The sequence below is a fragment of the Halichoerus grypus genome, chromosome X (assembly GCF_964656455.1).
Source record: "Halichoerus grypus chromosome X, mHalGry1.hap1.1, whole genome shotgun sequence".
NCBI lineage: Eukaryota > Metazoa > Chordata > Mammalia > Carnivora > Phocidae > Halichoerus > Halichoerus grypus.
Genome location: NC_135727.1, coordinates 75,732,065 through 75,759,751, shown reverse-complemented (window position 1 = coordinate 75,759,751; position 27,687 = coordinate 75,732,065). Strand labels below are relative to the sequence as shown.

Below are 27,687 nucleotides of genomic sequence, written 5' to 3'. Positions count from 1 at the left end.
GTGACTTTTGCTGGTTAGCTGAAGCTGTGGCTGGTATGGGCTGGAGGTTCTGGGGTTCTCCACATTATAAGCACCTTGGAAGGGCAGCTAAAGGTGAAGCGGGTGCAGCGGGTGCAGATCAGTACAGTCCCTGGGTTCTTCACGCATTGGGTGTCCTGGCAGGACAGCTAAGGTTAAAGTAGGTGTAAACTAAGGTGTCCCAGTGCTCTCCCCATCAATGGTGTCCTGGAGGTCTCCTGGAGCTGAGGTGAGCTGTGGGCTGAGTTCCCATGGCTCTCCATGCAGCAAGTACCCAGGCAGTACAGCTGAAGCTGAAGTGGGTGCAGGCTGGGAGATCCTGGGGCTTTCTGTGAAGAATGCAACCTGGAGAACAGCTGAAGCTTAAATGGGTGCAAGCCAGGGTGTCCTGGAATGGTCTGTGCAGAGGGTATACTGGTGGGGTGGCTGGCACTGAGGTGGTACAGAGGCCAGGAGGTCTCTGAGCTCTCTACACAGAGGATGTCCTGACAGGATAGCTGAAAGTAGAGTGGGTGCAAGCTGGGAGGACCTGGATCTCTTTGCACAGAAGGTATATTGTCAGGATAGCTGAAGCTGAAGTGGATATAATCTGGAGTGTTTCAGGACCCTCTGCACACAGGGTGCTGTGAAGGGGTGGCTGGAGCTGAGGCAAGGTACAGACCAGGAGGTCTTTGGGTACTTCACACAGAGGGAACCCTGGCAGGACAACTAAAGCTAAAGTGGGTACAGCCAGTGTATTCTCTGGAGTCTCCCACACAAAATGTGCTCTGGCAGGACAGTTGAAGCTGAAGGGGTTGTAAGCCAGATTGTCCTAGGGCTCTCCACACTGAGGGCGACCGGGAAGGACAGGGAAAGCTGAGTTGGGTGCAAGCTGGGGTGTCCCAAGGTGCTGAGTGCAGTGGGTGCCTTAACCAGGCAACTGGAGCAAAAGCCAATGTGGGTAGGAGTATCCCAGGGTTCTCTGAGCAGCACCTGGTGGGGTGGGTGAAATTGATGCAAGCATGGGCTGGAGTGTTCCTGGGGCTTGCCACTCAGAGGGCACCGTGGCAGCGGAGCTGAATCTGAAGCAGACATCACCCAGGAAGTTTCAGAGCATTCTGTCAAAAGGGTGACCTAGCAACCTGTCTGAAGCCAAAGTGATGTGGGCTTGGAGTGTTCTGGCGTGCGTTACACCTGTGGCCACCTGGGTGGGTTGGCTAGGGCTGATGTGGGCTGGGGGCCCAGAGCTCCTAATTAGGGTTTCCTGAGGCAGCAAGCCAACTATGGAAAGCAGACCCTGCTCTTACCTGTTCTGGAGGGGGAGGAGAGTAAACCCTGTCATTCTCCAGTCTTTCTGACTCAGAGAGCATTCTCTCAGCTCCTTTGGTCTTTTATTTTTTTTAAGATTTTTATTTATTTATTTGACAGAGAGAGACACAGTGAGAGAGGGAACACAAGCAAGGGGAGTCGGGGAGGGAGAAGCAGGCTTCCTGCAGAGCAGGGATCCCAATGCAGGGCTTGATCCCAGGACACTGGGATCACAACCTGAGCCGAAGGCAGACGCTTAATGACTGAGCCACCCAGGCACCCCTCCTTTGGCCTTTTAAACTGCACTGTTTTTTTGGTGTCCCAGAGCTACCAGGGCTGGTGTAGGCTTGTGGACCAAGGGATCACTGAGGCAGCAAACTGGCTATGCATCTAGATGCCGCTCCAGTTTGCACTTTCAAGGTGGAGAGGGAACTAAACCATGTTCTCCAGTTTTTCTGACCTGGAGCCCAGAGCTCTGCTGCCATTTGGCAGAGTTCTAGTGCTCTATCTTATATATGATAATTGCTTTTTTAAACCACAGTTTGTTTGTTTGTTTGTTTGTTTCTGTGCCCAAGGACAGAGGAATCTGTTCCTGGTACCTCAGTACTATCCCTTCTCACCGCTGTTTGCAGTGTCAGGGTTGGGAGTTCCCTTTGTTACCATGTCTTCATCTCTCTTTATCTTCTCTTTGGCCATTCTATCTTTTGTTGTGCAGAGGCTGTTCAGCCAGTCCTCAGGCCTTCTTCAAGATGATTGTTCTATAAATCAGTGTAATTTGGTATGTTCCATGGAGGGGGTGAGTTCAGGGTTTTTCCTATGTTGTCATCTTGGACCAGACACTATCTCTAGGAATCTACTCATTTCTTCTAGGTTGTTTAGTATGTTGGCATATAATTTTTCATAGTGAAAAATATTTTATTTATTTTTATTAAAGTACTGTTGACACACAATGTTACATTAGTTTCAGGTGTACAACATAGTGACTGGACAACTCTATTCTCACCACAAGTGTAGTTACCATCTGTCTCCATACAATGCTATCACAATACCATTGACTATATTCCTTATGCTATGCCTTTCATACCCATGACTTATTTATTCCATAACTGGGAGCTTGTACTTTCCCCTTCCCTTCACCCATTTTGTCCACTCCCCCCTCTGGCAACCACCAGTTTGTTCTTGGTACTTATGGGTCTATTTCTGCTTTATTTGTTTTGCTTTTTAGATTCCACATATGAGTAAAATTATATAGTATTTGTCTTTCTCTGTCTGACTTATTTAGTAAAAAATATTTTTAAACAAAGAATTTGGCAACATAAAATATAAAGTTGGCATATCCAACAGCAAATATTACTCTTATGTTTATTTATGTTTATAGACTGTGTTTGGGAGGACACACTTTATAGCACTGCCAAGCCATGTGAAATGAAATCCCATCCCTTTCCTCCAAATTCCCCCTCTATTGGCAATTCTGATGACTTTCCTGAGTTTGTGTTATTCTCATACTTACCAGCACTATAGCAGTGGGAAAAATAACATCTGGGCATCTTTCCTACCTGCCTGTTTCATGCTGAGTTCATCTAGTATTAACTCTTTAAGATCCATAGGCTGGCCCAATTTACCCATTGTTCAACTTTTTAGAAGCAATCAGCATGGTAGCTGTTTCTAAGGCTATCTTGGAGTGTATTGGCAGTTAAATATATTTCCTTTTTTTTTTTTTCCTTAGGTGCTTTGATTTTTAGTAATGTGGTATAATTGCTTTATGGCACTTAGTGGAGACTTAAACATGATTAACGTGTGTTTATGAGACTGACGCGCTGCCTACTGCGCTAAGGAGGCAGGTTAACGTGTGTTTAGAAATGTTAGAAAAACATTTAATATTTTTTTGTCATGTGCTTCAAGTGTGATTAAGACACCGGGAAGTCTTGCAGTATATGTATTAATGGGACCTCTGAGATTATGTATTAATTTACTCAAACGGAAACGGAACAACATAATTGGAGTAATTTCTGTTGTAGTTGAGTACTAGTGAGAAAGTGAGAAATCTAAAGAGAGAAACCCCATTATATTGTCTTAATTAGCTTTCTAGCAAAATAGTTCTTCTTTTCTGATCAATCTTGACAGGCAATATCCACTTTATTGTACTAGAATTGGTACATGTAATGTATGCCAATTTGTTTTACCATCCAAGCTGTTTAATAACTGTAATTTAGTGTGGTTTATATTTATGTTAGAATACCAAACTCCATGCTAAGAGATCAGAATTTTCACAGGCAAACTAGGCACAAATTTAGTACACTATTTGTGAGTTTTTAAGATGATGGCAATAAATATAACTTTTCCCAATTCATCTGTTAATTTTCCCTTTTCAAATTTTCAATCAAATTTCTGTTTGACTTTTTAAGGTTTTACAATGTTTACATCTACAAATAATTATGATAAATTGTCTTCTCTTTTTACATCATGTTCTAATTATAAAAGCAATACTTAATTTTTTTGAAGAAATTTTGGAATAAAGAAAATAAATCACTTAAAATCCTCTCACACAGAATAATTCTTTTTATTAATATTTTGATGTATCTATTTCCTAGTATTTTTTATAAATTTATATAGACTTTCTTCTACGAAATTGGGATTACATTATATATAGTCTGTATCCTTTTTTCCCTTTACAATTATATTGTGAGCATTCCCCGCATCTTAAAATTTTTAAGAATGTGATTTTTATTGGTACATTATATTTAATTAAATGTAATCACCATTTTTAGCCAGCATTTATGTATATTTTTTGCTGTCAATATCATTTTTTAAGCTTAATATATGTGCTTAAAATTTATCTCCAACTAATCCTCCTTATAAACTATCTAAACCTCTGGTGACACCTCTTCTTTTCTCATCTGTTGTGAATATCTGAATATTCTAAAATAAAGTGGTAGTAGATGTAGAGAGAGAAGAGAGAAAATTAAAGTAGTGGTAGGAAATAGCCATCAAGGTTGCTATAAGCTGGGATTTGTTATTAACCATCTGTGGCCTTAAAGAAAGGTGTAATAATAATGGCAATATTTATAATGATTGAATAAAAAAGAACTTCATTTTTTGTTATTAAAAATACATTTTTGGGCACCTGGGTGGCTCAGTTAGTTAAGCATTGGCCTTTGGCTCAGGTCATGATCCCAGGGTCCTGGGATCGAGCCCCACATTGGACTCCCTGCTAAGTGGGGAGCCTACTTCTCCCTCTCCTGCTCCCCCTGCTTGTGCTCTCTCTCTGTGTCAAATAAATAAATAAAATCTTTAAAAAAATAAAAATACATTTTTGACATTTTCGAGAAATAAAATGTCTATTGTTAATGTCTTGGTACTAAGAAAAAGCCTGTTTGGAGTATTTCTTTGCTACCTATTGTTGATCCTTTATCCTTTCATTCTCTATCTTCCTAAAGCCATGGGAATAAAGAAGAGTTCTCCTGCAGAGGAATACAACTTGCTGTGGATTGGTTTCTAGACAAAGGCCATAAAGATATTACTGTATTTGTGCCTGCATGGAGAAAAGAGCAATCCCGCCCTGATGCACCAATTACAGGTACTATTTAAAATAAGACATTTCTTCTCATCCAGAGGAAAAGCTAGCAAGATAGTTTAGGGAGAGGTTGATGGTCCCAACTTAGATAATTATTTTTCTAAGTTTATTAAGTATACTTAAAATGTCTTGTATTAAGTACATTTTTAAACATATTTTTCCTGATCCAAGTAAAACCATTATTGTGTTGTGGCATATGGCAGTTAAATTGAGACAACTTCAATTCAGCAAGGAATAAAGCAAACAGTTGAAAAAAAAAAGGAGTGCTTTCTATTTGAACATAGATTTCAGACTAAAGGGGGATGAACCTGGTTATGAGTGTGACTGAGTTTTCCAAAAGACTAAAGAAACCATCATAGAAAATGATCACATTCTGTACCAGAGAAGTGATTGTGAGATTTGCAAATTATAGGGTAAAATATATAGAGAGAAAACTCCCATGGCAGTCAGAGCCAACTTATTCATGAAGCACAGCAGGCCCAGTGCCCAGGGCTATGATACTTTTAGGGTCCTACAAAGATGTTTTAATTTGAAGTACAGGCAAGATGGCAGAGTAGGAGGAACCTAAGCTCACCCCGTCCCATGTTTGCAACTAGATATCACTCACATCCATGTCAATAAACAAGAGTGATATGAAGACTGGCAGAACAAACTCCATAACTAAATGTAGAGAAGCCACATCAGAGGGTTAGGAAGGGCAGAAATGATAGTTTAGTCTGGAGCAGCCAGCAAGAGGGAGGGAACTATGGTTGCAGAGAGGGGAAATCACCATAAAGCCAACACAGGGAAAACAAATCCCCATAATGTCTGGCTTTGAATATCAGAGGGGCTGAATTCTGTGAGTTTGAATAACCAACAGGACTTAGAGTCTGAAGCTTTAAAAGTCCACTGACTCAGCCAGCAATGGGTGAGCTGGGAGGGCAAGTGATAGCTGGGTCTCCACCCCTAAAGAGACAACAGCCCAAGGATGGGCAACATAGAAGCAACACCTTACAAAACAGGAGGAAGATCTGTTTATACTGATTTTGGAACATGTTGAGGGACTTCTCTGGGAACAAAGGAGCTGACAGTCACCATTTTCATTGCCCACCCCCCAGCATAAACAGAACCACCTGCAGGAGGCTGTACTGCAAAGACACTTGTTACCTAACCTCCTAGCAGTGTGCCCTGCCCAGGAGTTCTCCTGAGGACTTGTCTATCCCAAGTCTTCTGGCCTTGGCCCTAGGCTTAGTGCAAATTTTGTTAATGCCACAGGTGCCCCACCAAGCCAGCCATGTGCACATACATCTTGTGCCCCAATCACCACACTCAGTACCCAATTGCTGCACACGCAGATGCCACACACCTCTGGCCACTGCCACAGTTGTGCGCTGCAATCCTGGCTGTCATCACACTTTGAGGAATTTGCCTAGGACTAGCAGCTAAGTACAGGTTTTGCTAATGTCACATGTGCCCTGCCCACATGCCACCAGCCACCTCCACTTTCAGCCTCTGATTGCACAGACAGCACGTGCTCCTTGCTACCACTTCAGCCACATGCCTAGCTCCTGGCCACTGTCACTAACATGTGCTGTGCCTGTGGCCACAAATGCACTTTGGGGGATCTGACCTAGGACTAGTGACTCACTGAAAATTTTGCTAACGCTGCCACCCATCCCTGAACCCTCCTACAGTCTCATCCCCTCAGGGCTGGCTTACCTGGGTCTCACTAACACCACAAAGAGCAAACACAGCCCACAACAGGCAGACAATCAGTGCAGAAGCCTAGACTGAAAGGGAAAGTTACTTAAACACAATAGCCAGATGCAAGCAATACACACAGGAAAATCCCATGAAGTACCAGGTTCTGGTGAATAGGGGATACTGCCATGCAGGTCACTACAGGACCTCCTCTTTATAAAACCACCACTTTCAGGAGCAGAGAGCATAGCTGACTTTTCTAACACATAGAAACAGACACAGAGAGGTAGACAAAATGAGGAGACAGACAAATTTGTCCCAAATGAAAGAACAGGAGAAAATCACAGCAGAATTAAGCAAAACAGAAATAAGTAGTATGCCTGATAGAGAATTGAAAGTAATGATCATAAAAATGTGCACTGGACTTGACACTACAGTGGACAAACTTCAGTGAGACCCTTAACAAAGAGATTAAAAAAAAAAAGAACCAATCAGAGATGAAAAACTCAATAAATGAGATTAAAAATGTAATATTTGGAATAAACAGTAGGATACAAGAAGCAGAGGAATGTATTAGTGACCTGGAGTTTAGAGTAATGGAAAGCGATTAAACTGAACATATGAGAGACAAATAAATACTGCATAATGAGAATAGACTTAGAAAACTCAGTGACTCCATCAAGCATAGTAACAGTTGCATTTTTGGGGTCCCAGAAGGAGAAGAGAGAAAAATGTGGACAGAAAATTTATTTAAAGAAATAATAACTGAAAACATCCCTAATCTGGGAAATTCCAGATGCAGGAGACACAGAGAAACCTGAGCAAAATCAACAAAAGCAGATCCACACCAAGACATATTGTAATTAGAATGGCAAAATGCAGTGATAAAGAAAAAAATTTAAAGCAACAAGACAAAAGAGTTATATATAAGAGAAGCCCCATAAGTCTATCAGTGGATTTTTCAGCAGAAACTTTGCAAGCCACTAGAGAGTGGCACGATATATTCAAATTGCTGAACAGGAAACATCTGCAGCCAAGGATACTCCACCCAGTGAAACTATCATTCAGAATAGGAGAGATAAAGAGTTTCCCAGACAAATAAAAACTAAAGGAGTTCATGACCACTAAACCAGCCTTGCAAGAAATATTAAAAGGAACACTTTGAGTACAAAGGAAAGACCAAAGGTAACAATATGAAAGTAAGAAACACAAAAGAAGTAAAAATAATTATTTCTATAAAAAATCAGTCAAGGAACTCACAAAATAAATTATGACAACATATACCTAAAATGTTGGGAGGAGAGGAGTGAAGAATGGTTTCAAACTTAAATGACCATCAACTTAATACAGACTGTTATATACAGAAGATATTATATACAAATGTAATGGTAAGCACAAATCAAAAACGACTAATAGATATGCAAAGAATAAAGAGAAAGAAAACCAAATGTATCATTAAAGAAAACAAACAATGAAAGAGAACAAGAGAAGAAAGGATCACAGAAAAACATCAGATACAACCACAGAACACATAACAAAATGGCAATAAATACGTATCTATCAATAATTACTTTGAATGTAAATGGGATAAATGTTCCAATTAAAAGACATAGAGTGTCAGAATGTATAAAAAGAAAAAAAAAAACAAGACCCATCTATATGCTACTTGCTTGAAACTCATTTTAGACCTAAAGACACCTGAAGATTGAAAGTGAAGGGATTGAGAAACATCTATCATGCAAAAGGATGTGAAAAAAAGCTGGAGTAGCAATACTTATATCATACAAAACAGATTTTAAAAACAAAGACAGTAAGGAGACAAAAAAGGACACTATATGATAATAAAGGGGACAATCAATCAAGAAGACATAACAGTTGTAAATATTTAAGTACCCAACATGGGAGAAACTAAATACATAAAATAGTTAATAATAAACAGGAACTAATCAACAGTAATACAATAAAAGTAGGAGACTTTAACACTCCACTTACATCAACAGGAAGATCAACAAATAAGAAAATCAACCAGGAAACAATGGTTTTGATGACACATTGGGCCAGGTGGATTTAACATATATAGTTAGGACATTCCATCCTAAAACAGCAGAACATACATTCTTCTCAGGTGCACACGGAACATTTTTCAGAATAGATCACATATTAGGCCGCAAAACAAGTCTCAGCAATTCAAAAAGATCAAAATCATACCATGCATCTTTTCTCACCACAACGCTATGAAACTAGAAATCAACCAAAAGAAAAAAAAATCTGAAAAGAACACAAATGCATGGAGGTTAAATAACATGCAACTAAACAATGAATGGGTTAAGCAAGAAATCAAAAAAGAAATCCCACAAGTACATGGAAATAAATGAAAATGAAAGCACAATGGTGCTGTGGAATGCAGCAAAAGGAGTTCTAAAAGGGAAATTTATAGCAATACAGGCCTACCTCAAAAAGCCAGAAAAATCTCAAATAAAAACCTAACCTTACACCTAAAGGATTTAGGTGTAGATCTACAATAGGATCTAGATCTAGACCTAGAAAGGTTATAGAAAAAAGAACAAAAAATTCAACCCCCAAACAGCAGAAGAAAGGAAATAATAATAATTAGAGTACAAATAAATGATACAGAAACTAAAAAAATAAAATAAAATAAAAAATAAAACAATAGAAGAGACCAATGAGACCAAGGGCTGGGTCTTTGAAAAGATAAAAAAAAAAAAAAATCATAAACCTCTAGCCAGACTGCAAAAAACAAAGAGAAATGACTCAAATAAATAAAATTAAAAGTGAAAGAGGAGAAATATCAAGCAAAACAACAGAAATACAAACAAATATAAGAGAATATTATGAAAAAATATATGACAATCAAATTGGACAACCTAGAGAAAATGGAACAGCAGACCCCTCCCCCAGATGACCAGCACAAGCCCCTGCCCACACCATGTTTCTAAAGCCTGGAGATTTAAAGTTCAGCAGACTTGCCTGAGATAGAGCCAGGAGGGCACTGTGCTGCTCGTGGAGAGAAAGCAGGCAAATAACCTGGGGATAGACAGTATGGAACCAGCCATCTGAAAAATGTCTGGGGTACATAGGGTGAAGATTATTTGCTATGCTAGGAGCACGTCCCTGAGAGGCAGCATTCACGAAGATCCCTCTTTGGGAAAAAAGGAGCTCTCCCCTGCCCCTTAGCATAAACTTGAGCCACTTGCAGGAAGCAGCTCAGCATAGACACTGGATGGCTAACTTGCATATTCCAAGCCCAGCTCCCTTGAGGGAGTGGGACAACCCTTCATGTCAAGCAAGGCTCAGTCCCAGCACAACAGACCCCTCCCCCAGAAGACCAGAACAAGCCCCTGCCCACACCACACCTCCTGACCACAGAGTTCTTCAAGGCCTCAGTTCTGGTGGAGTTGGTGTCAAGTCTCACCTCAGAAGCACACCAGAGCACACCTCAGAAGCACATCAGAGCACACAAAGGTGAAACTCATGACATTCAAGCCAGGGACCAAACACTGCCCACAGCTGTCAAGGAGAGCTTCTGCAGATGACTGGCCTGAAGGACAGAGCAACCAAATCACAATAGCAGAGCACACACAGCACACACCAGAGACAATCCCTGAAGTGCCAGGCCCTGGGAACTATGTGACCTCTTTTTCATAAGGCCATTACTTTCAGAAGCAGGAAACATAACTGGCTTTTCAAAAACACAGAAAAAGGCAGAAACTTAGAAAAAACCAGCCCAAATGAAAGAACAAGACAAGGCCACAGCCAGAAATCTAAGGAAAAGAGATATAAGTAACATGCCTGATGGAGAATTTAAGGTAACAATCATAAGGATACTTAGTGAGTTTGAGAAAAGAATATAAGACATCAGTGAGACCCTTACAACAGAGATAAAAGAGTTAAAAGAATTAATCAAGATGAAAGATGCAATAAACAAGATTGGATACAAACTTGATGCAGTGAACAGCAAGCTGGAGTAAAAGAGGAACAAATTAGTGATCTAGAAGACAAAATAATGGAAAACAATAAAGCTGAACAAAAGAAAGAAAGAATTATGTAACACAAGAATAGACTTAGGGAACTCCATCAAACGTAATAACACATATTATAGGAGTCCCAGAAGAACAGAGAGAAAAGGGGGCAGAAAATTCATTTTTGGTAATAATAGCAAAATCTTCCTTAATTTGTCAAGGGAAATAGAAATCCAGATCCAGGAGACACAGTGACCTCCCATCAAAATCAATGAAATCAGGCCAATAAGACAGATTGTAATTAAATTTGCAAAATATAATGATAAAGAAAAAATCTTAAAAGTGGCAAGAAAAAAAATCCTTAACTTACAAGGTAAGACCCATAAGGCTAGCTGCAGATTTCTCAACAGAAACCTGGCAAGCCAAAGGGGAATAGCATGATATATTCAACATGCTGAATGGGAAACATCTGCAACCAAGCACACTCTATCCAGCAAGGCTATCATGTAGAATAGAAGGAGAGATGAAGAGTTTCCCAGACAAGTAAAAACTAAAGGAGTTTGTGACCACTACAGCAGCCCTGCAAGAAATATTAAAGGGGACTCTTTGTGTGCAAAGGAGAGATCAAAGACAAGAAAGAATCAGAGAAAATCTCCAGAAACAATGACAAAACAAGTAATAAGATGGCAACAATACATAACTATTAATAAATACTTTGAATGTAAATGTACCAAATGCTCCAATCAAAAGATATAGAGTGTCTGAATGGATTAAAATAACAAGCCCCATCAATATGCTATCTACATGAGATTCATTTTAGACCTAAAGACACCTGTATATTGAAAGTGAAGGGGTGGAGAAATATTTAGCATGCAAATAGATCTCAAAAGAAAGCCAAAGTAGCAAAACTTACATTGGAAACACTAGACTTCAAAACAAAGACTGTAAAAGGAGACAAAGAGGGCAAAATATAATCATAAATGGAACAACTCAAAAAGAAGGTCTAACAAATGTAAATATTAATGCCACCAACATGGGAACACCCAAATATATAAATCAATTAATAACAAACAAAAAGGAACTAATTGATAATAACACAATAATAGTAGAGGATTTTAACACCCTGCTTATATAAATAGACAGATCATTTAAACAGAAAATCAACAAGGAAAAAATGGCTTTGAATGACACACTGGACCAGATGGACTTAATAGATATATTCAGAACATTCCATCCTACAACAGCACACTACACATTTTTTTTTTCAAGTGCACATAGAACATTCTACAGAATAGAACACATTAGGTCTAAAACAAGCCTTAACAAATACAAAAAGATTGGATTCATACCATGCACCTTTTCTCACCACAGTTCTATGAAATTAGAAGTCAACCACAAGAAAAAATCTGGAAAGACTACAAATATATTAGGTTAAACAACATGCTAGGGGTGCCTGAATGGCTCAGTCATTAAGCATCTGCCTTCGGCTCAGGTCATGATCCCAGGGTCCTGGGATCAAGCCCTGCTCATGCTCCCTGCTCTGCGGGGAGCCTGCTTCTCCCTCTCCCACCCCCCCCCCCCGGCTTGGGTTCACTCTCTCTCTGTGTCTCTCTCTGTCAAATAAATAGATAAAATCTTTAAAAACAAACAAACAAACAAACAAACCCAACATGCTACTAAACAATGAAAGGATCAACCAGAAAATCAAACAGGCAATACAAAAATGGAAACAAATGAAAATGAAAACACAATGTTCCAAAACCTTTGGGATGCAGCAAAAGCGGTCCTAAGAGGGAAGTATATAGCAGGATAGGCCTACTTCAAGAAGCAAGAAAAATTTCAAATAAACAACATGGCCTTACTCCTAAAGGAGCTAGAAAAAGGACAAAAATGAAGCCTAAATCCAGCAGAAGGTAGGAAATAATAAAGATTAGAGCAGAAATAAATTATATAGAAAAATTTTAAAAATAACAATAGAAGAATGAAAATAAGAGCTGGTTCTTTGAAAAATTAAAATTGATAAACCTATAGCCAGAGTTATCAAAAAAGAAAGAGAAAGGACCCAAATTAATAAAATCACAAAGGAGAGAGGAGAAATAACAACCAACAACACAGAAATACAAACAATTATAATAGAATATTATAAAAACTATATGCCAATAAATTGGACAACCTGGAAGAAATGGACAAATTCCTACAAACATATAAACTGCCAAAACTGAAACAGGAAGAAATACAAAACTTGAACAGACCAATAAACAACAACGAAACTGAATCAGTAATCAGAAAACTCCCAACAAACAAAAGTCCAGCGCCAGATGGTTTCACAGGTGAATTCTAACAAACATGTAAAAATTACTTTCTTAATACCTACTCTTCTGAAACTATTCTAAAAACTAGGAAAGGAAGGAAAACTTCCAAGTTCATTTTATGAGGCCAGCATTACCCTGGTATCAAAACCAGATAAAAACTCCACTAAAAAAGAGAACTACAGGCCAAAATCCCTGATGAACATGGATGCAAGCATTCTCAATAAAATACTAGCAAACTGAATGCAACAATACAATAAAAGAATCGTTCACCAAGATCAAGTGGGATTTATTCCTGGGTTACAAGAGTGGTTCAATATTTGCAAATCAACAAATATGACACAACCACAAAAAGAAAAGAAAAGATAAGGACCATATGATCATTTCAATAGATGTGGAAAAGCATTTGAAAAGTACAACATCCATTCTTGATAGCAACCCTCAACAAAGTAGATTTAGAGGTATGCTCAAGATAATAAAAGCCATCTATGAAAAACCAACAGCTAGTATCATCCTCCATGGGGATGGATGGTCAGAAACAAGACAGGGATGTCCACTCTCACCACTGTTACTTTACATAGTACTGAATGTCCTAGCCTCAGCTATCAGACAACAAGAAGAAATAAAAGGCATTCAAATGCAAGGAAGAAGTACAATTTTCACTATTCACAGATGACAAGATACCCTATATAGAAAACCAAAAAACTGATAGAACTGATAAATGAATTCAGTAAAGTCACAGGATACAAAATCAATGTTCAGGAATCTGTTGCATTTCTATACACCAATAATGAAGCAGCAGAAAGAGAAATTAAGGAATCAATCTCATTTACAATTGCACCCAAAACAATAAGATACCTAGGTAAATGACCTATATTCTGAAAAGTACAAAACACTGATGAAAGAAATTGAACATGACACAAAGAAATGGCAAAAACATTCCATGCTAATGGATTGGAAGAACAAATATTGTTAAAATGCTTATACTACTCAAAGCACATTTAATGCAGTCCCTATCAAAATACCACCAGCATTTTTCACAGACCTAGAAAAAACAATCCACAAATTTGTAGGGAACCACAAAAGACCCTGAAGATACAAAGCAATCTTGAAAAAGAAAAGAAAAGCTGCAGTCATCACACTTCCAAACTTCAAGCTATATCACAAAGCTGTAGTAATCAAAACAGTATGGGGTGGCACAAAAATAGACACATAGACCAATGCAACAGAACAGAAAACCCAGAAAGGAACCCTCAACTATATGGTCAATTAAGTTAGACAAAGCAAGAAAGAATATCTGATGGGGGGAAGAAAAGACAGTCTCTTCAAAAAATGGTGTTGAGAAAATTGGACAGCAACATGTAAAAGAATGAAACTGGACCACTTTCTTAAACCATACACAAAAACAAATTCAAAATGGATGAAAGGCCTAAATGTGAGGCAGGAAACCATTAAAATCCTAGAGGAGAACACATTAAAATCCTAGAGGAGAGTACAATAATCTCTTTGATATTGGCCACAGCAACTTCTTATTAAATATGTTCTATGAGGCAAGGGAAACAAAAGCAAAAATGAATTATTGGAACTTCATCAAAATATAAACATTTATACAGTAAAGGGAACAATCAGCAAAACTAAAATGCAACCTAAGGAATGGGGGAAGATATTTGCAAATGACATATCTGATAATAGGTTAGTATCCAAAATCTATAAAGAACTTATAAAACTCAACACCACAAAAAACAAATAATCCAATGAAAAAAATGGGTAGAAGATGTGAATAGACATATTTTTTTTCCAAAGAAGACATACATATGGCCAACAGACACATGAAAAGATGCTCAACACCACTGATCATCAGGGAAATACAAATCAAAACTACAATGAGATACCACCTCACACTGTCAGAATGGCTAAAAAAACAACACAAGAAGCAACACATGTTGGTGAGGATGTTTAGAAAGAGGAACCCTGCTGCACCATTGGAGGAAATGTAAACTGGTTCAGTCACTCTAGAAAACAGTATGGAGGTTTCTCAAAAAGCTAAAAATTGAACTACCCTAAGATCCAATAATTGTACTATGATGTATTTACCAAAATAATACAAAAATACTAATCTGAAGGGATACATGCACCCTGATGTTTATAGCAGCATTACCTAGAATAGCCAAATTATGGAAAGAGCCCAAATACCCATTGAAAGATGAATGGATAAAAAGATGTGTGTGTGTGTGTGTGTGTGTGTGTGTGTGTGTGTGTGTGTGTAATGGAATATTGCTCAGCCATAAAAAATAATGATATCTTAACCATTTGCAATGACGTGGATGGAACTGAAGAGTATTATGCTAAGCAAAATAAGGCAGTCAGAGAAAGACAAATACCATATGATTTCACTTACATGTGGAATTTAAGAAACAAACAGAAGAGCATAGGGAAAAGAAGAGAGAGGTATACTGAGAAATAGACTCTTAATTATAGAGAACAAACTGATGGTTACCAGAGGGGAGGTGGGTGGGGGAATGGATTAAATAGGTGATGGGGATTAAGAAGTGCAGTTTTTGTGATTTCACCATGTATTGTATGTGAGTATTGAATCACTATATTGTACACCTGAAACTAATATTACATTGTATGTAACTGGAATTTAAATAAAAACTTTTAAAAAGGGGGAAAAAAGAACCATATGATCATTTCAGTAGATGCAGAAAAAGCATTTGACAAAGTACAACACCCATTCATTATAAAAACCCTCAACCAAGTAGGTTTAGAGGGAACATATCTCAAATTAATAAAGGCCATATATGAAAAACCCACAGCTAACATGATCCTCAATGGGGAAAAACTGAGAGATTTCCCCCTAAGGTCAGGAACAAGACATGTATGTCCACTCTCACCACTATTATTCAACATAGTACTGGAAGTCGTAGCCACAGCAATCAGACAATAAAAAGAAATAAAAGGCATCCAAATCAGTAAGGAAGAAATAAACTTTCACTATTTGCAGATGACATGATACTCTATATAGAAATCCTGAAAACCAGGGCACCTGGGTGGCTCAGTCATTAAGCATCTGCCTTTGGCTCAGGTCATGATCCCAGGGTCCTGGGATAAAGCCCTGCATTGGGCTCCCTGCTCCACGGAGAGCCTGCTTCTCTCTCTCCCACTCCCCCTGCTTGTGTTCCCTCTCTCGCTGTGTCTCTCTCTGTCAAAATAAAATAAAATAAAATCTTAAAAAAAAAAAAAGAAATCCTGAAAACCTCCCCAAAACTGCTAGACTGATAAGTGAATTTAGTAATTTTGCAGGATACAAAATCAGCATACAGAAATCTATTGCATTCCTATACACCAATAATGAAGCAGCAGAAAGAGAAATTAACAAAAGAATCCCATTTACACTTGCACCAAAAACAATAAGATACCTAGGAATAAACCTAACCAAAGAGATAAAAGATCTGTACTCTGAAAACTATAGAACACTTATGAAAGAAATTGAGGAAGACACAAAGAAATGGAAAAACATTCCATACTCATGGATTGGAAAAACAAATATTTTTAAGAAGTCTATGCTACTCAAAGCAATCTACACATTTAATGCAATCCTTATCAAAATACAAATAGCATTTTTCAGAGAGCTAGACCAAACAATCCTAAAATTTTTATGGAACCACAAAATACCCTGAAAATCAAAGCAATCTTGAAAATTGAAAGCAAAGATGAAGGCATCACAATTATGGGATTTAAAGTTATATTATAAAGCTGTAGTCAACAAAACAATGTGGTACTGGCACAAAAATAGACACATAGATCAATGTAACAGAATAGAAAACCCAGAAATAAACTCACAATTACATATGATCAATTACTCCTCAATAAAGCAGGAAAGAATATCCAATGGAAAAAAGCCAGTCTCTTCAATAAAAGGTGCTGGGAAAATTGGACAGCCACATGCCGAAGAATGAAATTGGATCACTTTCCTACACCATATAAAAAAATGAATTCAAAATGGAGGAAAGACCTAAATGTGAGACAGGAATCCATCAGAATTCTAGAGGAGAACACAGGCAGAAACCTCTTTGACTTAAACAACTCAACACCCAAAAAACAAATAATCCAATTAAAAAATGGGCAGGAGACATGAACAGACATTTCTCCAAAGAAGACATATAGATGGCCAACAGACACATGAAAGATGCTCAACAGCACTCATCCTCAGGGAAATGCAAATCAAAACTACAATGAGATATCACTTCATACCTGTCAGAATGGCTAAAGTCAAAAACACAAGAAACAAGTGTTGATGGGGATGTGGAGAAAAATGAACTCTCTTGCCCTGTTGGTAGGAATGCAAGCTGGTGCAGCCACTATGGAAACCAGTATGAAAGTTCCTCAAAAAGTTAAAAACAGAACTACCCTATAATCCAGTAATCATGTTACTGGGTAATTTCCTCCAAAATACAAAAACAAAACAAAACAATATAATACAAAAACACTAATTCAAAGAGATACGTGCACATGTATGTTTATAGCAACATTATTTACAATAGCCAGGATATGGAAGCAGCCCTAGTGTCCATAGATTGATGAATGGACAAAGAAAATGTGGTGTATATATATACAATGGAATATTATTCAGCCATAAGAAAAAATGAAATCTAGTACACCTGAAAGTGATATAACACTCTATGTTGATTGAAATTAAAATAAAAACTTAAAAAATATATATTTATACAAAAAAAGAGAAATCTTGCCTTGTGTAATGACATGGATGGAGCTAGACAGTATAATGCTAAGTGATAAAATTCAGCCAGAGAAAGACAAATATCATAGAGTTTCACTCTTATGTGGAATTTAAGAAACAAAACAAACCATCAAAGGAAAAAAAAAAGAGAGATAGACAAACCAAAAAAACACTCTTATCTATAGAGAACACATTGATGGTTACCAAAAGGGAGGTGGGTGATGTGGATGGGTGAATAGGTGATGGGGGATAAGGAGTGCACTTGTCTTGATGAGCACTGGGTGATGCATGGAATTGTTGAATCACTGTATTTTATACCTGAAACTATTATAACACTGTATGTTAACTACACTGGAATTAAAATTTAACAAAAAGATGTTTTAACTTTATTTTAACATTGAAGGAAAAATCGAATATAACAATTAATTTATAATAATATATCTAACTAGATTATTTGTTTTTATACCAAATCAGTTGTAAAGTATAATTTTTAATATTTCTTTATGAAAGAAGGGGCCCAAAAAGGCAAACATACCTAAGGTCCACAAAGTCATGATGTGGCCCTAATGTCGGTAGGAGTCCTACATTCACTTACAACACTATATGAAGCCATCTTTTTATAGCATTTGAGAACATATAGACCCTAGTCCTCTGAGTATCAGCTGTTTGCATGATGTGTCAAGTAAGGAAGTCAGAATGGCGGTCAGAGCTGTGTTGTGGAGCTATCTGTAAGCTTCTGAACAGGGTCCCAACCTTGTCGGAGAGTGGATCCTGGCCCTGCTCAAGCCCAGCTTGTATGCTTTCTTTCCCCAGCAATTAAGAGGCCAAAAGGAAAGAGGGTCAGTACTCAACATGCTATGGCTTTGTTTCCCCCTTAGTTATGGCTTTCTTTCAGGCAGAAGGCAAATATGTAATTCCCACGGAGTGATGGTTTACCCTCCTGACAGACATATCCTCAGCATACTGCTCTGTTTTCTTCAGCAGCCAAAAGCTGCTGCTTCCTCCAAAGGGCAAAACGGTCATCAAGAATGCTAGGATATCAGTGTTACTTCTCACTCTTCATGGTAGGTTTTGAATGTCATTGAATATCATTGAATCCAGTTCCATCACTTTATGGAAAACTGAAGTCTGAAGGAGGCGAAGGTGACTTGCCTAAGGTCACAATCCAAATTGGTGCCATAGCCAGGAATAGAAGCCACTTTCTCTCTAAGGGCAAATAACATTTTCATTTAGTACCAACTTTTGTATTTGTAATATGCAGACAATGCTGTTAATTTCCAAAGATGGTTTCTACTGTGCGGCATATAATCTATATTTTGACAGATCAAGACATCCTACGTAAACTGGAGAAAGAAAAGATTCTTGTCTTCACACCATCCCGAAGGGTCCAGGGCAGGAGAGTTGTCTGTTATGATGACCGATTCATAGTCAAATTGGCTTTCGATTCCGACGGCATCATTGTATCTAATGATAACTACCGAGACCTTCAAGTTGAAAAGCCAGAATGGAAGAAGTTTATAGAGGAGCGGTTGCTGATGTATTCTTTTGTGAATGACAAGTACGTTGCTTTCAGTAGGCTCTGAATAGCCTAAATTCAAGTTTTACTAGGAATAGATTATTTCATTTCAATAAACATTTACCCAACACTTACTGTGTACTGTGCATTATGCTGATTGCCATAGGGATAAGAGGTTGAATAAGAAACAGGACTCACCCTTAAAAGAGGCTCAAAGTGTAGTGGAGAAAAGAGAGAAAGAGAACCACAATGTGTTGTGATAAGCAGTATGGTTAAAGTTTTTAAAATTGCTTTGTCTACATGAAATGATAGGAAAAAGCCTCAAACAGGAGATGACATTTGAGATGAAGTTTACAGACAGAAGAAAGGGGACTGCTGGGCATTACAGGTAAAGGGAACATCATGAATAAAGCTATAAAGATGTGAAAGTGGGTTTCATGTTGGGGAGCCAGCAGGCATGCCAGTATGGTTGAAACATACAGTCCACAGAAGAATGATACACTGGAAAAATCATCGTGTGTGTGTGTGTGTGTGTGTGTGTGTGTTCAAGTGAGAATGGAGGGCATAACTGCTGGCTTAGCTTGAAGCAGAAAGGGCAATTAGAAATCTGTGACAATAGTATAGGCAAGGGGTAATGAAGGTCTGAACTCCTGAAGTGGGGGTGAGGATAGAAAGGAAGATGTTTACTTCTTGCTTGTTTGCTTTCAGATTTATGCCTCCAGATGATCCTTTAGGACGCCATGGCCCAAATCTTGAAAATTTCTTGAGAAAGAGACCTGTTGTTCCGGAGCATAAGAAGCAACCATGCCCTTACGGTGAGTACCTATGTGCAGAACTGAGTTCTATACTAAGGGAAACATAAGGACCATATGAATACTTTCTTCTCAAAGGTTTCCCTTTCAAATGGAAAATCTTAACTTGTCCACTTCCTGGGAGTTAAAGTCTGTGTCTTTATGTATTCTTTCTCAGTTAGGCATTTAAAGAAGCATCCTAGAAACTACATGAGGAAAAGGTAACAAGAACTGAAGGAAAGATTAGTTGTCACTTGTTTAAATAATGCATGTGTTCTAGCTGCCTCCAACCTGAGCAGTGTTGCTGGAGGCAGGGAAGTGCAGAAATCCACATGGCCTATGGAAGCAGAAAGGGCAATGCCAAACGGGATTTGGCCCCAAGAAGGACGTGTCTGTCAAGCAGGTGACTGCACTCTCTGTCAACTAATAATACTCTTTTCTTCAGTCTGTATTTTCCAGTTTGCTTCCAAATTTCATTTTCATTTGCTTTTTTAAAATATAGTTTTCTAGAGTGCTTTCATGATCTTACACAATTCCCTCTGATACAAAGTTTGTGAGCCTAACAGTGCAACATGGGCTGCCTGGTCTGAGGCTAATTTGCATGTTCACTTCTTTTGGATAATCATTTATTTATGGGACATCTTGGTCTTGGTATTTTTTCTTTTTCTCAATTAACATTTATTTAAATTATAGAGTATTTTCATGTTCATTATCTTCATTGAATCTTCACAATGACCGTATAATATAGGCATAATTATGAACTTTTTTTACAGAAGAGGAAATTGAGGTTCAGAAGGTAAAGTCACTTACCAAGGTTACATGGCTAGTAAGTGACATAGCTGGAATCCAAACTCAGGTCTGACTGGCTTCCAAGCCTGTACTTTTTGCATTGTACTCTGCTGCCTGCTGCTACCCTACACCACCTCAGCATGCAGGTTATGCCTAGGCAAAGTTGTGAATTACAGGAAAATGAAGGCTGTTCAACTGCTCAGTTCTTAGCTTTTACACTGCAGTTTCCTCCCCAGCTTTCCACTTCTGCCCTCTCCCCTCACAGTGTGTGTGATGCCTCCTTGATGTTGTCCTGCCTCTTTCATCTTCATGGACAGTTAATTTTCTTCCTTAATCCCAAACAGTGAAACTCTAACCCAAGTAACCAGATTGTTACAACAGTTTCTGACAGATTTGCACCAGTATGAGAGAGAGTCTTACCCCAAGGCATTATTTTTCAGGCAAAAAATGCACCTATGGCCACAAGTGCAAATACTACCATCCAGAGCGGGCCAACCAACCACAGCGTTCGGTGGCTGATGAGCTCCGCATCAGTGCCAAACTGTCCACAGTGAAAACCGTGAGTGAAGGCACCCTGGCCAAGTGTGGCACAGGGTTGTCTAGTGCCAAAGGTGAGACAACCTCAGAAGTCAAACGTGTGGCCCCCAAGCGCCAATCGGATCCCAGCATCCGGTCCATGGCTGTGGAGTCTGAGGAATGGCTGTCCATTGCCCGTAAGCCTGAGGCCAGCTCTGTCCCCTCACTTGTGACTGCCCTAAGTGTCCCCACAATCCCACCCCCCAAAAGCCATGCAGTGAGTGCACTCAACACCCGTTCAGCCAGCAGCCCAGTGCCAGGATCCTCTCATTTCCCCCACCAGAAGGCCTCACTGGAGCACATGGCCAGCATGCAGTACCCCCCGATCCTGGTTACCAACAGCCATGGGACCCCTATTAGCTATGCTGACCAATACCCAAAGTTTGAGTCCTTGGGGGACCATGGCTACTACTCAATGTTAGGCGACTTCTCCAAACTGAACATCAACAGCATGCATAATCGAGAGTACTACATGGCTGAAGCAGACCGAGGGGTATATGCCCGGAATCCCAACCTCTGTCCTGACAACCGTATGAGCCATACCAGGAACGACAACTATTCCTCTTACAACAACCTGTACTTGGCTGTAGCTGATAGCCATCCTGAAGGCAGTTTGAAGCTGCATCGCTCTGCATCTCAGAACCGTCTTCAGCCTTTTCCTCATGGTTACCATGACGCCTTAACGCGAGCGCAGAGCTATGGCCCAGAAGATTCTAAGCAAGCCCCCCACAAGCAGTCAGTCCCCCACTTAGTTCTGCAAGCCCAGCACCCAGCAACTGGAGCATGCTCCAGCTGTCCTGGAGACTACCCTATGCCTCCCAATAGCCATCCTGGGGCAACACCTCAGCCAGGACGTGCCCTTGTAATGACTCGGATGGACAGCATTTCTGACTCCCGCCTCTATGAAAGCACCCCCATGAGGCAAAGACGACCTCCTTTGTGCCGGGAACAACATGCCAGCTGGGACCCACTGCCCTGTGCAACTGATTCCTATGGCTACCACTCCTATCCCTTGAGTAACAGCCTCATGCAACCATGCTATGAGCCAGTTATGGTACGGAGCGTGCCTGAAAAGATGGAACAGCTTTGGAGGAATCCTTGGGTTGGAATGTGCAATGATAACAGGGAGCATATGATCCCAGAGCACCAGTATCAGACTTATAAGAACCTCTGCAATATTTTCCCTTCAAATATCGTCCTTGCAGTGATGGAGAAGAATCCCCACACAGCAGATGCCCAACAACTGGCAGCTTTGATTGTTTCTAAGCTTAGGGCTGCACGTTGACATGACATAGGACTTTTCCTTTATACAAATATAAATATTAATACTAATAATGCATTAATACTATAATAGTAACAAATAATTTTGTGTTGCGCTTTCCAAGTTACAGTGTTTATGTTATTTGAAGCGCAAAACAACCCTGTATGGTAAATCTTACTAATGTCTTATTTTCTAGAAAAGGAAACTGAATCTCATTGAGATTAAGTTACTTGCCAAGGTCACACTGCTAGCAAGTGACCAAACCAGGACTCATACTCAAGTCCTCTGACTCCAAGTCCCATGCTTTTTTGCACGGCACCATGCAATGGAGGACAAAACTCAGGAGGAGAGGTCTAAATGCAAGAAACTCCCAAGGGATTCCATTACCAACGTTTTCTTAATCATACATTCTACATTACAAAGTATTGATAATATATCTAATTTAGAGGGCAAGAGCATCAGGATCAAATCATATGTTGAATTAACCTTTTGGGATTTTTAATAGGATATTTAAAGCTATTTAAAAGTAAATGCATAAATTATTGCATGAATATCTGACCATTCAATATCTTTACTAACCAAGCTATAGGGTCACATCAAGGCTTCTTAGAGGTATATTTCAAACCTACTGTTAGCAATTATATTGCATGTATAACTGTATGTTATTTAGTTTGAGATGTTTGTGTATCTCCATATAACCTTTAATATAGTGATGATGAGAAGAAAAGCTCTGCACAGTCCTTAGTCTACAGTTGTAGATCATGAATCTAACTTGATTTTATGTCACATTTCATAGTTTCAACTAGTTTTGAAAGTGAAATTACATGCCAATATTTGAATATTGTTTTCTTAGACATCAGAGCAAACTAGCTTTATTTCCTTTGCACTTTTTACTTGTCAACATTTACTGACAGTTCTTAGCTTTTAAGTCTCTTCACCTTAGCAAATTAGGGATCAGATTACAGCCTTCTTCTTCAGAGGAGCTGATGGATAAGTTCAAGTTCCAAGCAGAGCAGGTGTGTGCTAGACAAGCACAGAAGAGTTTGACCAGGACCAAGGGATTTACTACCAGACTCCACTTCCCTTTTCCCAGGAGAGATGGCCAAACTTGTGCAGCATTAAATGATGTACACAAAAGCTGCACTCAAGGAGAGTCTAATGGATACTCGTTAGACTTTTGACCTATGCAGTATTCGACATCAAAGGATAAAATGTAATGGAGGACAGTGCACAGACAAGCAATCCACTTTCTTCGGCTGTCCACCCTTTGGTCAATAAGGTCGATCATGGATGGAACAGAATTTCTTTAGGAAACAAAACCAGGGGATTTTCTAAGTGGAAAAAGGCAGCTTACAAAAGGGGATGCTACATCTTTGCTAATAGCTGGCTCAGTTATGCACTTCAGATACATACAAAGAGGATGTACTTACCCTTAGATAATTCTTAAATGCATTACTAAAGATGGAAGGACTTTGGGTTGGCACCATTTGCGCAATTAGTATCTTGCTCAGGGTGGAAACCTTTGTAGCTAAATGCCTCTAGAAGAGGCATTTATTGTTGTTGTTTTTTTTTTAAGCTGTACTAAATGAACCCCTTTTTTAATCCATTGTATATTAAACATTTTGAACCATGACCTGCTCACTATTTCTTGAGCTGGAACTTGCTAATTTCTGTGATTGTTGGGGTTTTTTTGTCATGAAAGTTGAGAAGGCCTGGTCTAGGTCTTTTGTTGCTTTGTGAGAAGGTGTGACACTGCCTATAAACATTTCTTACCGTGAAACACGCCGCATGTGAGGCTATAGTCAAGGTTGTTTTTGGTGGTTTGTTAATGGCTTGCATGCTGCTTTCTGGCTTTCTGTCTCTGTCCTTTTTGATAAAAACTGCATCTCAACCAGCATTCCTCTTCAGTTAACCACAGCTTCATATTCATCTCTTACCCTCTGATCTTTCCATTCCCCAGCATACTGAGGTGTAAAAGTATTTTCTGTCAGGTATAAAATAGAGAGTGACAGTTGCCACTGAAGTGTTTGCAATTCACACAGTTTCACCCCAATTTCACACAAATACCATTTCCTATTTTCAATTTCTTGGAACTTCTGAATCTGTCCCATGTCTAAATCAGGGTATTGTCAAATACAAATAGAGTAGATGACTCTACTGCCTTTGTGACAGTTAGTTCATCTTCCTCCCAAAATCATCAGTGGTACCACAGTATCCACTAGCTGCACAATTTACAGTGAAGCACAAGATTTATCTTGTCAGCTGCAATTTATCTTGACCATGTTCAGAAAAACCGTAAGCTCCTCCCAACACAGGAAATATTTTTAAGGCAGCATATGTATTTTTTATTTTCAAAAAACAATTGTCATTCTTCTCATAAAATGTGTATGAACTGAAGTGGCTAAAAGCAGTGCCTAAATAACCAGAAATGACCTTTTGTTGATAAAAATTATATCTTTTTTTTCCTGATTGTATAAAAAACATGTATAAAATTCCTAATAAACTAAGTTAGGTACTGACTTTCCATCATGATGTTTCTGGCATTGTGTGTCACAGGAAAGCAGCCTGGGGGTCATGAGGGAACTGTTTCCAAAGAGCAGTAGTGGTTTATAGACAGATAATTTTTCAAGGCTTCTTTGTTACTATGCACACTGCCATTGTGAGTACGGTTTCAAGCATTATATTGCATAAGTTCTCTTTAGCCTATTAAATTTAATATGTCCCTACAAAATGAATTTTGTGTCAAAAGTGTGTTAGTGAATCATCTGCAAGAAGCTACAATTATGAATGCATAAATCTAGCATGGTTTTTCATGAAGTTATTAGAGAAACATTTTCTCTATACTGAGGTCTACACATTTCTTGACTATCCCATTTTGTCTTTAATTATAGAACAACAAATACAAAGAAGGACTGGGACCTTCTCAGCTCTCCTAATAATAAAATCGGGTTTCCTTTCTAGGGTTAAGCATGTGTCCTTCAGAATACTTACCTCCAAGCACTCAGCAGAGGTTACTGCACAGTGTGTTGTGTGGTTCCAAGGACCAGTATATTTTGCAAGAGGTGCTTTGTACTTTTAATTTTTTCACTGAATTTCTGAACTCATAGCAAGTCTGTGCCTGTTCAGACCTAAGATTTTGTAGATTTTGTGATTTTTGTTGTTGCTACTTTTATTTCAACCTGAAGAAATGTGATTCTGGAGTGGCATGGTCAATCCAGTTACCAGAGCCTTTTCAAAGGTAGCATATAGCCATTGCCCTGTCTCTTAAAATGCAAGGTATGGAAGGGAGAATAACAGATGCCTTATGGAAAGGGTCTGTAAAACCTTTTTTCTTCTAAGTAATAATATAAATATAAGTACTCTCTCTCTCTGCTAGTTTCCAGAACTTTGAAAATCCGTTTTTTCTATTTGAGAATAAATTATCTTTATACAGTAATTCCAACATTGATACCCATTAACCTTTGGCATTGAGATTTCTTCTAACATAGAAGAGTTCATTTTGAGAGGCACTCAGTTAATGTTCTATCTATGCTGTTAGTATGGGACTTTGTACAATTGCCCTTTCTGAGGGCCAACAATTTCAGTACACTTTTACTCTGTGAACCAGGTCTGAAACTGCACAGGGAAAATAATGTTAAGCTATCCAAAGAGCCCTGCTCAGGTGTGCTCCTAATCCTTCCCTGCCTTCCCCTAGCTTTCTTCTCCTCACGTCTGACACTGAGGAGGGCATAGTCTTAAACTGAAGTGGCACTACAGTTAGTTCTCACTGGAACCCAAACCAGTATATTTTGGGAACCTGCTTGTCTAAAGTAGTTGATGCCTTTGAAAAGACTCAGCATATTCAATGTCTATCATATTGTAGCTAGCTATATACATAGGCAGATTGACTATTTCTAGTCCTGATTTGTATATCACTGAGCTATAGTAGTTTGCTTTATCCATTTGTGGTATTAAACAAATACTGTTTAATGGTTGTAAACTTTTATAAAACCGCTTTGGGTTTTTTGTTTGACCCAAACATAATGTAAGTCTCAATGACAAAATACACAAAGGCAACCAGAGGTGAGTGAAAATATATCCCATCCTCAGTTTTGTCTACCCCTATAATGCAGGTGCAGTGCTTTGCAATGTTCTCACTAGCATGAATGTGCTATGACTACCTAATGAGGTTTTAATTGGTTTCACCTATAATCATGATTGAAAATGCTGTATCATTGACAATAATGAACTGTAACACACTTATTTTCTGCATAAACTATTTGTCTACTAACTACTAATGGCTGTGTTTCTTTAAGAACATCAACAGCAAAAGCCATACCACACTGCCTATACACACTTCTAAAAACTGTCCTTGGAGAATTTCATTAAAACTTGAAACTACAAAAAAAAAAAGAAAAATCTGTCCTTGGGACTTGCAAGGAGAGGGGTCTCCCCAAGTGAGTTCATCTGAATTTTATCACAGTAAGCATATGCCTTCTTCTATCTTTGTATACTAACACAGCTCCAAGTGCTATTCATCTGGTGTTTCCACAGGGCTGGATTGGGCCAAGCCTCCACTCATGGGTCAGAATGAGATGGAGGGCTCCGGGCCCAGCTTAGTTTCTTCCCTGAATAGACTTAGGACCACAGAAATATCATCTGCTGGGCATTAGCCAAAATATCAGAGCTAGAAGCAGCCTGGCACCCTATACTTTACAGGGAAGTCACTGGGGGAATGCTCAGCTGCATCAACTCCATCAGGTTATAGGTGTGGGAACTGAGGATTTATGAACTAAAAAGATTTGACTAAGGCTGAACAGGGAGGTAATGGCAAAGCCATGACTGGAACCTCAGGCCTCATTGCTCCCAGGCCAGTGATCTCTTTATTACAGTGGTATCTGCTCTTTCCTCATGCTTCTCAGGAGCTTCCTACTCCCACCCCAACCTCTCCACCCCTACCCCCTGAACCATCCAGGCCAGTCCCATTCTAAGGGCAGAGATGACCACAGTTGCTCAAGGAGAGCCCAGGCTGAGCCTTTGGAAGGGGCTATTCAGAAATCTGAGAATATTTTTCTCTTTTATCATTCTTTTGGGACTAAGAGTGCTCATCTCTCCCTATCCTTTTCCTGCTTCCTCTCACATTAGTCAGGCATATATGTAATTAAGTTCTTACTGAGTACCAAACAGGG

General features: G+C 39.0%; 1 protein-coding gene across 1 annotated transcript; it reads left to right on the top strand.

Moving 5' to 3' along the window:
* Positions 1 to 35: 35 nt before the first annotated feature.
* Positions 36 to 26,778, top strand: ZC3H12B (zinc finger CCCH-type containing 12B). The gene is made up of 5 exons (XM_078064032.1): positions 36 to 178; positions 4,743 to 4,882; positions 18,910 to 19,144; positions 19,811 to 19,917; positions 21,123 to 26,778. Exons 1-5 carry the CDS (start codon positions 36 to 38, stop codon positions 22,541 to 22,543), a joined length of 2,046 nt encoding a protein of 681 aa, XP_077920158.1. The 3' UTR covers positions 22,544 to 26,778.
* Positions 26,779 to 27,687: the final 909 nt, after the last annotated feature.

Excerpts from the sequence above, each read along its gene's own strand:
- ZC3H12B (XM_078064032.1), top strand. The coding sequence starts at position 36 with ATGGGCTGGAGGTTCTGGGGTTCTCCACATTATAAGCACCTTGGAAGG. Across the intron at positions 4,883-18,909 it reads CCCTGATGCACCAATTACAG|ATCAAGACATCCTACGTAAA; the intron begins GTACTATTTAAA and ends ATATTTTGACAG. Across the intron at positions 19,918-21,122 it reads GAAGCAACCATGCCCTTACG|GCAAAAAATGCACCTATGGC; the intron begins GTGAGTACCTAT and ends ATTATTTTTCAG.